The sequence below is a fragment of the Arvicola amphibius genome, chromosome 12 (genome assembly GCF_903992535.2).
Source record: "Arvicola amphibius chromosome 12, mArvAmp1.2, whole genome shotgun sequence".
Taxonomy (NCBI): domain Eukaryota; kingdom Metazoa; phylum Chordata; class Mammalia; order Rodentia; family Cricetidae; genus Arvicola; species Arvicola amphibius.
The window spans coordinates 45754126-45770258 of record NC_052058.2 but is presented as its reverse complement, the minus strand read 5'-3'; the positions used below and the strand labels follow the sequence as shown (position 1 = coordinate 45770258).

The following is a 16133-nucleotide window of genomic DNA, read 5'->3' as shown; positions in this document are numbered from 1 at the left end:
GGTCCTACTGGGGGCCTGTGGCAAGGCAGGCATCTGGTCAGAACATGTGGGCGAAAGGCCATTTACCTCATGTCTGGGACAGGAGAACGACCAGGGAGGCGACCTTGTTCTCGCAGTTCCCATCAAAGGCACACTTCAGTGGCCCAGAATCCCATATAAGGCCTGTGGCCAATATTCTTTTCCAGGGATTAGATGAAGACAATGTCTAACCCTTCTCCCTAGGTGACAATGACAAATCGAGGCACGATTCTGCCCAAGTTCATTTTCAGAAAGCAGTGTATTGGGCTTCCTTACAGAGAATAAGTGCAGGGTAACTACAGGGGTGTGGACACTCCTTCCCCAAACCGAAAGGCTTGACCCAGCAAGCTGAAGAGATGGAGCACCTGCTCTAGTCTGCCCTCGCCTCCAGCCCCTGTCCCCATAGGCCATATGCAGAGTGCCAGGTGGTAGGGAATAGCTGGATACTTAGGTGGGAACCGCCCCACTTCCTCCAACAAGGCTGTACCCACTTGAACAAAGCCACACCTCCTAATAGTGCCACTCCCTATGAGATTATGGGGATCAGTTACATTCAAAACTGCCACAGAGGGTGAGCCTCATAGTGAGATTAGCACCTTTATTCATACAGACTCCAGAGAGATTGCTTCCATTCCTCAGCACCATAAGAGGACACAGCGAGGAAGGGCTGTCTTCAAGGAAGGAATAGAGCCTTTATTGGGAACTTGAACTGGCTGGCACAATCCTCATGGATTTCCAAGCCTTCAGAGCTTTGAAGAAGAAATAGCTGTCATTTCCTGTAGTCTGTGGCATGTTACTAATAGCAGCCAACCTGACTAGCAAGCTACTGCATTTATTGTCTTTCTCATATTGCCCCACATTCTGCCTCTGTATCCCTGTGACATACTCCTTTCATTATGAGATAGTTTTGTTTGCTTCTTTTAGTTTGAATAACCTGATAGGTTTTCACCCTTAGCCCTAGAGCCAGCCAGTCCTGAGTGAGCTCTGATTCTTTCTATTGAGGACAGAAACAAGAAGCAGGTCGATGCTGTGTGACCACTGCTGCTGGGCCTTGCGTTTCTGGGCCTCAACTGGCTTGATGTTCCTGTGCCTATGGCCACCTGCACCTCCGTGAAGCTAAACAGAATTTCCGCTGTCGCCTCGGATTATAACCCATTGCAGGGCAGACTACCTCTACTCCATAAGCTCCCCCACTGCAGCTAAGCAGGCTTTAGGAATGAGTGATTGAGCTGTTCTGTTCCAGGGCAGTTGTACAGCTGTGGCAGAATGGTTACTTCGCACGTCCGTGGAAAACAGCTTAAGTAACTCAAGTGTTGTTTTTACGTATAGTTCTGCCTGGTTTTCATCTTAGTGCTTCTAAAACCTTGGATGTGTCAAGCATCTGCACATCATCTTTCCTCTTCTCTGTGCCATCCATCAAGATGTGTGTGTGTGTGTGTGTGTGTGTGTGTGTGTGTGTGTGTGTTTGTAGTGAGCACAGTGAAACTTTCGCTGCTGAGTGTCACGGCTGTGGAAGAGTCCACCTCCTACACCCGAGGTTTCGTCCGCTTAGTTCCATTGAGAAGGAAGTGAATTATTTAAAAACTAGTATAATGTTCTGTTCTAGTATGCTCTGAAATTCACCGAGGTCCAACATTTATTTTCCTTGTTTAGCGAGTAAATAAGAATTACTTGCAATTAGCAGCTTAGTTGTTTGTTTATCAGCAAGGGAACACTCATGAAAAATTAAAATTGAAACAGTTTGTCTTTATTTCTCAATTAGATCAAGCTGCTTCTCATTTCTCTCTCCCTTTGCCTTCAGTTGTCTGTGAAATCACACTTTAAAGGCAGACTTTTTGTGTGTGTGTGTGTGGATGTGGTATAGTCTGTGTATGGTGTGTATGGGGTGGGATTGGGTGTGTGTGGTGTGTATATGTGGTGTGGTTTGGTGTGGTGTGTATGGAATGGGATGGGGTGTGCTTGTGGTGTATGTTTTGTATGTGATATGGTGTGTGTGTGTATGGAATGGGATGGGGTGTGCTTGTGGTGTATGTTTTGTATGTGATATGGTGTGTGTGTGTATGTGTTAGTATGTGTGTGGAGTGATGCATGTTGTGTGTGTGTGTGTGTGTGTGTGTATGATGTATCTGTGGTTCTGAGAATGTTATCCCAGCCTCCTTCAGAGGTAGCTGGATATGAATTATGCCTATTTGTTTACTAGAATATTTCATAGAGATACATGTAACTCCTCCACATGTGCCCAACTCTACACTACCCTTGGGTTTACTTGAACATTTTTATTGTGTATAAAGTACAATGAATACAGTTTTTGCACACTTAATTGAAGATGTTTTTGGTTCGTCCAAAGATCTCTTATTTTTGTTAAATGTCATATATAATATGCTCTGTGCATTGGTTAAGTCTCTAGGGAACAACAGCACAGACTTCCTCTTGGATTAGTTTGGCCAAGAGTGAGCCCAAATTAGAAGTCTCCACTTCTCTCCCTGTGTCTTCCATCTGTCCCTGACAAAGGGCTTTGTTTTCTTTTCTATTAGACAGTATAGGAAACATCACATAGAGAAGGAAGAAAGGATAATTGACAAAAATCTTTAGCAGAGTTTTACAGAGATTGTCACTGGCTCCAGCTGACCCCAGCTGACCCAAAGCACCCAGGGTTGCCAACCCAAGCTACATTTGCAGGGTGCTTCCCTCTGCCCCCTGACTTCACCCCATTATTACTGTAACACACATGCATCACTTGGAGTCAGCGGCAGGGATGGAAGTAGAATTTGAGATTAACATTTGCATTTATTTAGGCTGTTAAAGCTGATTATGTGGGGGATGAGTGGGAAGTGAGGTCGGTTCTTATGCTGGTCTCTTAAAGGCTGGAGTCAAGCAGACTGGTACACAGTGGAATAGCAGTCTTAGGGGATCTCGGGCTGCATTATGCACTCCACAGGGGAGTGCAGACTCGAAGTAAGACATGGTTTCACAAAGGTGTGTCATTGCAGCTCTGCACCCATTTCTTCATCTCGGAAAAGAAAAGTCCATCTCAAATTAGGAGCGAGTGATTGTGTATGGGAGGGGTGTGTGTATGTGTGTGAATGCATGTGTGTATATGCATGTGCATGCATGTGTATGTGATGTTTAATTTCTACAAAAGCATTGCTGGCTTCAATTCTTTTATTTCCCTAGTGGGGATGAGCTCATTCCATGTGAGGAAATCAAAGGTTATTCAGTTCTGCAATAAATAAAATTGATTTATAGTTATTCAATTCGCAAGACAATTATTTTATAGTTATTTTCTAAACAATAACCACACACTTATTTGCCACCTGACATATTTGCAAGTCGTGATTGAGTATGACTTCAGCCATATTTCCCAAGACTGGTTTCTTGCTGGAGATGAAAAATACTTGAGTAGCTTTTTTTTTTTTTCAGAACTCATATTTGTTTGCTAGAACTGCCATAACAGAATACAGAGAGCTGAGTGGCTTAGCAATCAAAGGTCACTGTCTCCTGGAACAGAATGTCATGGCTGCCAACCTGGTTTTCCCAGAGGCCTCTGTCCTTCACTTGCTGTGTGTTCATCTGGGCCACTCCTCATCACATTCTTTGTGGTTTCTCTTATTATTGTTTTGTATGGAAATAGGGTCTCACAAGGTAGCCCAGGCTGGCCCCGAGCTCTCAATGTAGCCAAGCTGTTCCTAAAATCATAACCTTCTCATCTCATTTTCGTGAGTATCCAGGTTGGAGGTTGGAGTCATCACACCCTACCTTTCTTCTTTTTATGAGCTTAATCAGACAGCATCACTTCGCCTTACTCATCCCTTTATAGGCCAAAGAAAGCCAATGCCAATGAAAGTTCACTTTGACAGATTCTCTCTAAACTATTGGCTCTAATCAGTTGACTCACCCCACCCGTGTACTTAATGCTGGCAGTTGGTACCTGCTGAGGCTGTGGCTCCCAGTGATGTCCAGACTCACCAAGGCATTGTAGCCTCAGGGCTGGTGTTGGGGGCGGGCAGTGGAGGTAGCTGCTTGCCATCCAGCCTGCAGTCCTAATGGTGACTGCATGGCCGTGTTTGCAGGGGGTTTAAGAGCTGGAAGACAGAGCAGGTACCTGGCAAGGCTTTCCCTGCTTTACTTTTGCCAAAGCCAATCCTGTGGCCAAGCTCAGGCTCCAGAGCTGGACAATCTCCCAGGCGACTGCAGAGAGTAGGACCGTGAGCTGGGAGCCACATGGTGCCATCAAGGAAGAGGAGGGACAGCAATGAGGATAATAAAGCTGAGTGAAGCCCTCACACATGGGCACCAACACGCCTCATACTTTGAGTTCCTAGCCAAGCTATTCTACAAGGTGCAAGATGTTATTAATAGAGCTACATCCCATCACACCAAATTAAATGAAAATGCCAACTCTACAGACCCACTCAGATAAGCTCCACTTCTAGGCTGCTGGGGTTTCATGGCACGTTCAGAAGAAACCAGGTGGACACGATCACTTCTCACAGCATCTTTAAATGTGGTCCCTCTCGCACCTGCTTTATAACCAGCAGCCTAGAAAGGGAAGAGGTCACATCCATACATTGCTCCATTATTATTCTGCATCTTCCCTCATCGCAAAATCTCCATGACCTTAAGCAATAGGCATTTATTGTTAGACACATAGGCCTGTGAGTCTTCAGACTCTGGCTCTTGTTTATGGGCTCTTTGGAAAAGGTCTGTACTGTGTATATTGTATCAGGCAGGCTGTGAGGGGAGAAGTGACTTGGGACATCTTATGGTAATGGACATAAACTCCTCGAAGGACTCTGTGACTCTTGAGCTAAGGCCTGGACCTGCCTCAGTGCCACTTCCACACCCCATTGTTCAAAGCTAGAAACACAGTTGAAACAGAAGGCAATTCTGGGTGTTGAACACAGCCACCCAGGAAGCTACAGCACAGAAGGGGATGCTGGGACACAGAGTTCCATTGTGAAGGTGTAAGTACCTCTGCCAGAAGAATATGATTCCAGGGCATGCGAGGGGAACCAGAAGGGTTTGTGGGTGTTAGTACTTAACCTGTGTCCTAGTTCGGGATCCTATTGCTGTGATGAGACTCCATGGTCAAAGCCACTTGAGAGGAAGAGGGTTTGCTTGGTTTATACCTACTGTTCATCACTGAAGGAGGCCAGTGAAGTCACTGAAGGGACTGAAACATGGCAGGAACCTGGAAACAGGAACTGATGCAGAGGCATGAGGAATTCTACTTACTGGCTTACTCAACCTGCTTTCTTATAAAACCAAGGACCACCAGGCATCATCACATCATCAAGGCATCATCCACAGTGGGCTGGGCTCACCTCCACTAATCACTAATTAAGAAAATGCCCTACAGGCTTATGTACAGTCTGATCTTATGAGGAAAACATTTTCTTTTTTTTTTTCATTTTTTCTTCTTTTATTGAGACAGGGTTTCTCTGTATAGCTTTGGAGCCTGTCATGGAACTTGCTCTATAAGCCGGGCTGGCCTCGAACTCACAGATCCACCTTCCTCTGCCTCCAGGGTGCTGAGATTAAAAATGTACTCCACCACTGTCCGACTGGAGATATTTTCTCAATTGAAGCTCTCTCTTCTTGATGACTTTAGCTTGTGTCAAGTTGACATAAAACTAGGCAGCACAGACTGAAATGCTCGATTGTGTTTCAGGATTCATCCAAGGCTAACACAGTTCAAGGATGTTGTGTATTTAATTATTTGTGTTCTGCGGTACTGGTGATTGAGTGTAGGATCTCCCACATGCTAAGCCTGCATTTTACTACTGAGTTATGTCCCAAGTCTCAAAGCGGTTCTCTAATATGTTTACTTAAAATAGTGATTAAGAATGTCAGGTACTTATTTTTTAATTTTTAAAATTTTACTTTTACCTTGACTGTGTGTGGCGGGTGCACAGATGTGTGAAGTCATGTGGGGGGTGGACACATATGTGGAAGTCAGGTGGGGGTGGAAGATGTGTGGAAGTCAGGTGGGGGTGGACAGATGTGTGCAAGTCAGGTGAGGGGTGGACAGATGTGTGGAAGTCAGGTGGGGGTGGACAGATGTGTGGAAGTCAGGTGGAGGTGGACAGATGTGTGGAAGTCAGGTGGGGGTGGGCAGATGTGTGAAGTCAGGTGGGGGTGGACAGATGTGTGGAAGTCAGGTGGGGGTGGGCAGATGTGTGAAGTCAGGTGGGGGTGGGCAGATGTGTGAAGTCAGGTGGGGGTGGACAGATGTGTGGAAGTCAGGTGGGGGTGGGCAGATGTGTGAAGTCAGGTGGGGGTGGGCAGATGTGTGAAGTCAGGTGGGGGTGGGCAGATGTGTGGAAGCCAGGGGGCGTGAAAAGATTTGTGGAAGTCATGTGGGGGGTGGACAGATGTGTGGAAGTCAGAGTACAACTTATTTTAGTCAGTGTCTCTCCTTCCACCCTGTGGGTCTTGGGAAGCGAGCTCATACCATCATTCTTGGTGGCAGGCACCTTTATTGACTGGGCTCTCTTGTCAGCCCTCAAGTACTAGTATGTCTTAAAACAATTTTTATTGATTCTTTGAGAATGTCGTACAATACTCTTTCCCATACCTCCTTTCATAACCACCTCCTTCCACCTTCTATACCTTCACATCCAACTGTGAGTTGTTATTTATTTTTCTTTCCCCACACAGTCCAGTTTGTGCTACCCAGCTAGTCTTGACAGTAGAGCCTGGGCCTGCTGTGGGGTGGGCTAGCCCTAACAGGTGTAGTATCGTTAGGAAACTGACGCCGTCTCTCCCAGCATCTGTCACATGCCAGGACCTCCCCAGACAGTGGTGGGATTTTTGCATCCACTTCCCCCTTCTGTGCTGGGATTTTGTCGGGCTGTCGTTTGCTTAGGTCTTGTGTGTGTTGTCACCGTCGGCATAAGTGTAAGTGCATCTGCCTTCTCTGCCCTGTTGAGTCTGGAAACAACTCTTTCTGTGGAATTTCAGTGGATATGCTGCCTCTGGTTCCTACAGTCTTTCTGTCCTGTCTTCTGTGAAGATCCTTGTGTTTGGGGAGGGGGGATATAATAGGTATTTCTCATTTCGGGACAAGTACCCCACAGTCTCTTACTATCTGTAAATTGACTAGTTGAGAGTCTTTGTGTTGATTGCTATCTACTGCAAGGAGATGCTTCTCTGAGAAGGGTTGAGAGAAGTATGGGTATAGAGCCAAGTCATTAGGAGTCATTTTAATGTCTGTTAATTTGTGGTTTTTTTTTAATATCCACACTACCAAAATTGGTGAAAATTGGATTTCTTCCAGCGCTACTTTATTTCCCTTCCTGTGTGCATTAACATTCTTTATGTATTTCAGCCCAGAGGTCCTGAAGAGTGAGCCCTACGGAGAGAAGGCTGATGTCTGGGCTGCAGGCTGCATCCTTTATCAGATGGCGACTCTGAGTCCTCCCTTCTGCAGCACCAACATGCTCTCCTTGGCTACTAAAGTAGGCCCCGGGGAACAGAAGGGCTCCCTAAAGCCAACAGCCACACCCTGTTCTTCACAAAACCCTTGTGACTTATGCAGCTGTCAGGCAGCAGCAAGCATTATTTGGTTTCCTACACAAGCCAGTCTCTTCTCTCTCATCTAAATAGCTATCACACTACACATATACTCCTATTTGTCATCTAAAATTATGAAAATAAATTTGTGATTACTGTTTCTTTGTGGAGGTAGAGAGGAAACCCAGGGCCTACCACATTCTAAGCAAGTGCTCTACCGTTGAGCTACATCCCCAGGCCCTACCATAGGCCCACAAGCCACCATATTGTATTATCCCGTGTATTGCTTTGTCACTAGTCTAAGGTTTAGTCAGCTTTGAGAATAAGATTCTGTATTCTAGAACTGTCTAATTGGCATTGATTTTCATTTGTTGGGATGTTTGCATTCCTGGTTAAAATTGATGTGTCAAGTTATTTTAATGTATTAGCGATCCACGTTGTAGCCATGAATGACTGCTCACAGATAGCACGGTTCATTGATGCTGTTGCTGTTTTCTGTTTGTCTTGCAGATAGTGGAGGCAGTGTATGAGCCAGTGCCAGAAGGCATCTACTCAGAAAAAGTGACAGATACCATTAGCAGGTAAATAGTCTCTCACGACTTACAACATATAGCTGCCACCAGAAAATCCTTATGCCTTTATATATTCACTACCTATGGATAAATACTTAGAAAAGGGCCCCAGGTAATCTGAACCGACTGAGAGGTTTGAGCATTACTAGAAATAGTAACTCTTTGGAAACCATTGGAACATCCAAGAGGACCTTGAATGAGATCTACAACTATTAGGTCTATAGATAAGGCCTATCTATAAGACCTTTTTGATATGAAAAATATGTATAATGTGAAATTAAGTAAAACAAGTAGTATGAAAATCTATTTTTCTGAAATATAAAATATGCACAAATATTAAAAAAATGAGTAATGTGTAAGGGCTGTCAATGATAAAACTCTAGGTACTTTTTTATTTATTATTTATTTAATTAGTATGTCTGCTTGTATGCCTGCAGGCCAGAAGAGGGTTCCAGACCTCATTCAGAGGGTTGTGAGCCACCATGTGGTTGTTGGGAATTGAACTCAGGACCTTTGGAAGAGCAGGCAATGCTCTTAACCTCTGAGCCATTTCTCCAGCCCAAACTCTAGGTACTTTTGAAAGTTAGTAACGCTGTATTTTATACTAAGATCTCAAAAAACGAGATCTTTAAGCTTTCCCCAAGAGTTGTGTCTAGTCCTTCTGACTGTAAGGACTGTCCTTGATCACCTCACAGTCAAACGGATCCTGCCTACTGCTCTCCAGGTTCGTTACTCCCTTCATGACCTATCCCCTACTGATCCTGATTTCCAAAACCCTCTCTTCTCAGACACATGCATGACTCTTGCCCTCACTTCCCATGCACTGACACAGAGACATCTCAGATCAAGAAACCTACTCTGAGCACCCCGCTACCTCGGCGCTCTCCAGCTCACTTTCAAAACCACAGCCTGGGTAATTCTGCGACTGTTAACCTTTGTTGTCCATTTGAATGGATTTGGGATCACCTAAGGGACGTACTGTTGGGTATATCTGAGGAAGAGTTGAAATGATGAGGGGCTCCGCCCAAATGTGGGCAGTATCACCGTATGAGATGCGGTCCCAGACTGAAGAAAAGGAGAGAAAGTGAACCGAGTACAACAGATCCTCTCCTTGCATACCGTGTGTAGATGGTGGCATCGCACTCGGGCCATCACGCTTTCCCATCATGACGGACTATTTCTTCTCCCGAGTGATGAGCCAAAATGAACCCTATTTCCTCGAGTTGCCTTTGTCGGGCAGTTTGATTGTTGCACCCAGGCGAAGAACTGATGCCCAGAGTCAGGACTGAGAATGGTACTGGTGCTGGGAGAAATCTGAGCACTTCATTTGGGAGATCTTCGCAACTGGTTTGTGGAATTCTATGGAAGAGTTTGGAGCTGTGGGCTAAAGAAGCTGCCGGGTGCTGTAAGTGGAGCCAGTGGGCCACTCTTAGGGACACCAGAGAGGGAAGGGCCGTGCCCAAGTGCTCAGGTTTTGAGGTTTTGGGAAGGAAAACAAACACTCACTGGACTGGAAGCCACTCTTGTCCACTTTGAGCTTTTGAAGCAGAGGACAATACCCTGCCCTAAAGCAGGAGCCAAAATAATCCCTCCATTCATTCCTTAAGTTGCTTTGGGTACTAATATTTGGTGACAGCAACAGCCTAAAAAGTAACTTATGCCCCTAAAATATCACAATAAGTACACGTATTTATTTGTTTATTGTCTCGCTTTCACTAAGGAAACTGGAGAGCAGACACTTTCTAACCTTGGTTCCAGCGTGTTTAGCATGCAGAGCAGTGCCTGGCACAGACCAAACCCTCACTCAACACGGCTCTGGAAAGTTATGGCTGACAACTGATGTCAATGTCAAGGCCATCTTGGTACTTCCATGGGGCCAACATTTGTTCTCTGCTCTATCAATATGAACCAAATCCCTTTCATTTTGGATATTAAAAGTCTTAGCGTTCCCCTAGGTGGACAAGTTTCAGTCTTTTTCTAAGACTCTGATACTCTGGCTTCATGTCTGTCCCGCATATATGACCATCTTCTGTGAATTTCAGTAGGCATGCTCCAGTGCCCATCTCCCTGGCCCTCTGGTTACACTTACAAGCCTGTTGCTTTATGCCAGTTAATGCCTCATCTCTTTGTAGAATTATTTCTTGACTTTCTCCATGTTTACCAAGCACTGACCTAATCTTATGAGCATCAACTTCTATAGACTCTCCTGTTCAGGCAGAGCCCTGGGTACCGAAGAAGCTGGTCAAGCAATTTCTATGTCTGGTTCATCATTTGGTGCAACAGGGATTGTCACTAAGGGTAACACGCAGAGTGGCAGACAGCTTATCTTCTAGGAAAGCTCACGCTGTGGGCTCCTGAGGAACAGACAAAGGGAAGAGGGAGAGAAATGAGATTCCATTATATACAGGGTGATGTTGGATGGAGAGGGAGAGAATGTGGGGTAAGTGTTGTTGGCACTGTGGGGTGCACATTCGGGGCTAATGCTAAGGTCCCCATTAGCTGGGGAAGTGGACACATTTTGGAGATTTGAAGAGTTGGATTGATTTAGTTATAATCTTGAGACATGGAAGCAAGACCAGGGTAAGGGTAAATGTCAGTGGCAAGGTAAGGACAGGTCACCATCAGGAAGTACACCCTGAGATGAGCAATGTCTGCCTGGAGGAGGCTTCAGAGGGGGCTACAGGAACAAGGTTCATGGTAGGTGCTGAGTTTACTGCCGTCATAATGTTTGAAGGGATGGATGGTTCTTATTAGGGACTCCAGAAGGGCTTTGTTGCTATAGTTTTGCATGTGTATGTGTGTGTGGTATTGTGGTGTGCCTGCATACATATGTATATGTATATATATATATATGTATATACACATATATGTGTGTGTTTGTATATATGTTCATATGTATCTGGATGCATGTGTGCGCACGCACATGTGTCTGGAGGACAGTGTTGATGCTGGATATCTTTTTTGATCATTCTCTACTGTGAGGCTAAGTCTCTCAATTGAGCCTGAGCTCACAAATTAGATAGTCTATCTGGCCAACTTGTTCTGGAGATTCCCTTTTCTCTGGCTCCTAAGAGCTGGCTACCATACCTGTGTGGCTTTTATATGGATTCTTGGGATGCAAATTCTTTCGTTGGCAAGTGCTTTATCCACGGATCTGTTTCGACAGACACCAGATGAAATGTTTTTGCAAGTGTTTATAACTTAAAACACTAAGCAATGACAATAAGTTAAGCCTGGTAATTTAACTTTGTTGCTAACTATAAATTAAGATTGCAGGGTATATGCTGTAAGAGACACTATTTTTGTTTAAAATTATTCAAGAGTCCTAATTGTTTGAACTTACGTTAAGAAAGATTTGTCTCTACTACACTTGAGGCCATAATCTATTGTGAGTTAAATGCCATTTATATTTAACATGCAATTGTATATTAAGTTTGCTTTGAACTTTTAGTGTTGAAAAACTAAGTTCCAGTAGAACTAGAGAACAATTTCAGATTCCCCATTTTCTTAGCCTCTTATTTTCTTCAAAATATTGGTACAAGGTCAGATAAAAGCAGGGTTTGTAAGATCCATCAGTGACTCAGCAAATGATTATGTTCAGAGGCAGCTGTCGGTCGGCAACTAGACAGACCCTCAGTATACAAAATAACCACCGTACTTGATAGTAATTTAGTCATTTATTTATTTTTTCTGAGGTAGGCTCTATAGGCTGGCCTGGGGCTCCTTATCCTCCTGCGTCAGTCCCCTGGCTGCTGCTGTTACAGGCAAACTCCGTGTTATTCCTGGTCACGTTTGCCTTATTTCTGAGTTTCCCTGCACCCCACTCTTACTCTGTGTTATACACAGTCACGTTGACCTCATCTCTGGGTTTCCTAGCGCTCCGGTTTTCCTTTGACACATTCTCGTCAGGCACAGCCCACGGTGTCTGCATTTCTAACATGCAGAGTCTTTCCCTCTCCTGTTTACATGGTGTATTCGCACATTTTGTTATCAAATGTTCCCTTCCTAGCAGTCTTTTAAATTGGGAGAATAATTTAGCAACCCCGAAGTCTGGAGCAACGACCGACTCTCTCTTGTTGCCTTGCCTGGTAGCAGCACGGCTATTTTTTACCTGCCAGCCCGCGGCAGAGCTGTGGAGGCGGCGGTGCCGGTGGCTTCTTTTCCTGTCACTCTTCCTTTTCTTTTTCTTTTCCGAGGAGGGATATTTCCTTTTATGAACTAACTATTCCAAGGGTGGGAGTTTTGCTCCCTGCCTAACTGCATAAGCTGCCTGCTGCTTTTTGTCCAAGCAGACACGATGCTTAGAGAGCTAAGTCAGCCGTGAGCTGCGAGGACAAAGGGATCACCACGCGCTCACCCCGCCTCAGTTCTGTTTCATAAAACATGAACTGAAGGTAGCCAGACATCTTGTCTCTGACTGGAGCACAGAGTTGGTGAACAAGAGCAATATTCCAAATATTCCTATTCCACAGAATGTGATTTTATGCTTCTTTGATTAGGGAATCATACATGTGTCTCTGAAAAATATATCTTAAATACCCATGCAAGCAATGGAGCTGCCTGGGAACCTCTGCTAGTGTGTTTCTGAAGGTCCACAAACCTGTGTCCAGACATCTTGGTTAAGGACGGGTTAACTCTTTAGGTGTTAAACCATGTTCGCTCACTTACTGATACATTGACTCATTTACGGAGCGCTCCTCGGGAGCCAGATTCCATCTTAAATGCTGAGATCCTCGTGAAGGGGACACACCTTTTTCCTCTCAAGAAGTTTCCAGTGTAGCAATGAATTAGTGTTAAAATCCCATCATGCGATAGTTGATAAACAGAAATGCCTACCGTGCATTGATCTCGGTGTTGACTCCACGCTGTGTGAATGGCCTTCTGGCAGTCTGTAGATGAAATGGAAACCATGCTCCCAGCAGTGTGCCTGATGATGGTCCCTGCCTTGAAACTGCAGAAACATTAAGCACCAAACGTGTCAAGTTACTTAGGCAAAATTTCTTAAGAAAATTTGAGAGGGCTGTTTAGACATATTCCAATAAAGACTGCCTGTAACAGCCTATCCCAACTTACATCACCATCCCCGTGTCCCTAAAATTCTGTTATCAGAAGCAAAACCCAGAATATTAGTATAAGACCCATGTCAACAAGACCCAGTAAATGAAAGTAATCAAATACAATGAGTGTAAACAGCTCTGTTGGCCTTAAAAGCAATACTAATAGTCATTCGCAAGAAAAGACCAAAACGCGCCCAGCTTTATAGTTCATGAGCTTCTACACATCTTCTTTTCATTTTAGCTCAGCCTCTCAGTCTGTGAGCAGTGCTTTTGTATGCCCAAATAAGTGATAATCTCAAAAAAATACATAAAAAATTACATTTTTTTTCTTTTTATGATACTATAACCCAGGTTAGCCTCAAACTTGTGGTCTTCCTGATTCAGGCTCCTGAATGGTAGAATTCTACTTTTGACACTGTAAAAATCTACCTCACACTTCTAAATCATTGGCCTGTATTTTGTGTTTGCCTGTGTTTTGTAAGATGCAGACTAATCTTACTGTGTTAATATTGACAGAACATGGTCAAAAAGTTGTGACCTTCCAGAAGTTTTTCTTCTTTTGCTTGCCTCAGAGAGGCCCTGTTTGTCTGACTGTAATTGCAAAAGTCAATCAAACATGCAGGAGCAGAGGACCACTTCCTTTGTCCTCCTTGAGCCCTGGGAGATTCATGGCCAGCCTGCAGCCCTGAGCTGTGAACCTAAGTGCAAAACCCTGTATCTGCCCCCTCCCACCGGGCCTCAGATACCTTTTGAGAAGTGCTGGACTCTGAGCTGTGTCTCATGCTTGTCCTGTCCCTGCTCTTGGGTGCAGATACTATGACTACTTGGTTGTGCTGACCTCCCCTCCCCCATGCCATCCCAGCAATGACCTTTGTTACACTCACCTTGTCTTCCCTCAGCTGCCTCACTCCTGACGCAGAAGCCCGTCCAGACATCGTAGAAGTTAGCTCCATTATCTCAGATGTTATGATGAAGTATTTGGACAACTTATCCACATCCCAGCTGGCCCTGGAGAAGAAACTGGAAAGGGAGCGGAGGCGCACACAGAGATACTTTATGGAAGCCAACAGGAATGCCGTCACATGTCACCATGAACTGGCCCTGCTGTCCCAGGTAACTAGAAAACTTTTGGTCCCACATGAGGCCTCCTAATAGTCCGTGTGAAGATCTTCATGTTTGTCTTAAGGAAAAAATGCCCAAAGTAAGGAAAATAATAAAAGTGCAAAACATTTCACCATCATATAGTTACATATTTGTATCCATTATTAGATAGCACAAATAAATCCCAATAATTCAGAATTACTGCCCTTCCAAAGAACCTACCCATGAGGTACTGTCTACTGTGAACAGAGAGCGTCAGGAAACAGTCTCAGGAAGCCCCCATGAAAAGCAAATGGTCTCTGTGTGTGACACCTAGTGCTTAGGAATATTTCTTTCCCTTTGTCATCTTGCTGCACTTTCGGATAAATGTGCACATTTGCTCAGAGAAGAAAATAACGTTTGCCTTTCCGATTTTCTTACTGATCTGTGTAGCCTGTGTCATGATCTCGTTGGAAGCTTAAATCTGAAGACTTTTGAGGATTCCTTCCCAGAAAAAAAGTCTTGGTATCTAAGTGTTTCTCAGAGCATTAATGTGGAGGATTCCGGAACTTTTCCTTTGGCTCGTGGTGGCCGGCGATGCTTTTGCTCTGTCCCACTTCCCTTTCCCAGACCTTGGCAGGGCGCTGACTGCCTCAGACACCCTTCAGCAGGCACTTGGAAATGCTGCCCCTGTCCTGAGGGTGGGGCGCTAGGCGACAGGACCATAACGCTCATTCTTGGTCATCTGTCTGGTCATTGATTCCTTCCCACCATCCCAAAGACTCGCTCTCTGTGAGGAGATGAGGCAGAGAGACCCCTCTGACTCCTGGAGTAACAGGGTTTCCAAGACCCCTGTTCTGGGGAAGACAAACACTGCTGTAGAGTGAGTTTGTCTCAAGGTGCTCGCGAATCTTAAAGTTGAGTAGTCCGTGTTTTTGTTTTGGGGGGAGACTCGTCCTCATTCCTTTAACTGCTGAGCCTAGCCGTGACTTCAAGTCTGATCTACAATGGCTTTCTGAGGTTAGGAGGGTGTAAGCTGGAGCCCTGGCTCTCACTGAGCCCCACGCTGGGAGCGGGGCTCACCTGGCTTGTTATTTGCCACCTGACTTCATAAAATCAGGCAGCACTATGAGCACACCCTTCCACGCACATTATATGTTTTAGTAGTTTAAGATGCAGGAGATTTAGCTGTTTCTGTCTATCGTAGTGAGAGCTTGGAGCCTGGTATTAATTTCTGCCCTGCAAAGCTCTCAGCCTGTCCCCAGGTGGGTAGGAAAGGGTCATTTTTCTTCGGCTCATGTGGTGGTGGGAGGGGTTCGTTTAAAGTCGAACAAGAGAAATCCTCTTATCTTCAGAGAAACACCTTGAGAAGGATCATGTTCTATATTTATGATCATCTCTAAGCTATAAAACTGTATCTGTGGAAATCTCCAGCACATCAGCAAACACGCAGCCTCCAGCTGCAACGCTCAGAGCTGATCTGTGTTGTTCTGTCCCATCTACTTCCCACGCCTTGCCTTTCTCAGACCACCTCAGCAAGTGCCCTGCATTGCATAATTTGACTCTTATGTGTGCGTAGATTGGGTGCAGACTCCAAGGCCACATAAAGCAGGGTGATCGGTGAAGTCAAAAAAAGGGGGTTTGAAGAAGTATTTACCAGCTTCAGGGACTATTGGGATTAAAATTTAATGTGGTCAAATCTACAACACAACTTCAAAAGTCAGAGTACAGTTGTTTGAAATATTGGTTTTACTTAAGTATTGGTATGATAGTAATTCTTTCAGTTAACTGTAAGAACAATGTTATTTTGAGGAATTTCGTCTTGAGGGGACTGTAGATCTGTGATGTAAGCGTTCTCTAAAATGGCCCACCCTGTGACCTGCTGTAGGTA

General features: G+C 44.8%; 1 protein-coding gene across 1 annotated transcript in view; it reads left to right on the top strand.

Moving 5' to 3' along the window:
* Nucleotides 1-16133, top strand: part of Nek10 (NIMA related kinase 10) — a 171472-nt gene that overhangs the window by 96380 nt on the left and 58959 nt on the right. The window contains exons 24-26 of the mRNA XM_038349513.1: nucleotides 7349-7478; nucleotides 8044-8114; nucleotides 14062-14275. Of these exons, the coding sequence (XP_038205441.1) occupies nucleotides 7349-7478; nucleotides 8044-8114; nucleotides 14062-14275 (415 nt within the window). The remainder of the gene's footprint in view (nucleotides 1-7348; nucleotides 7479-8043; nucleotides 8115-14061; nucleotides 14276-16133) is intronic.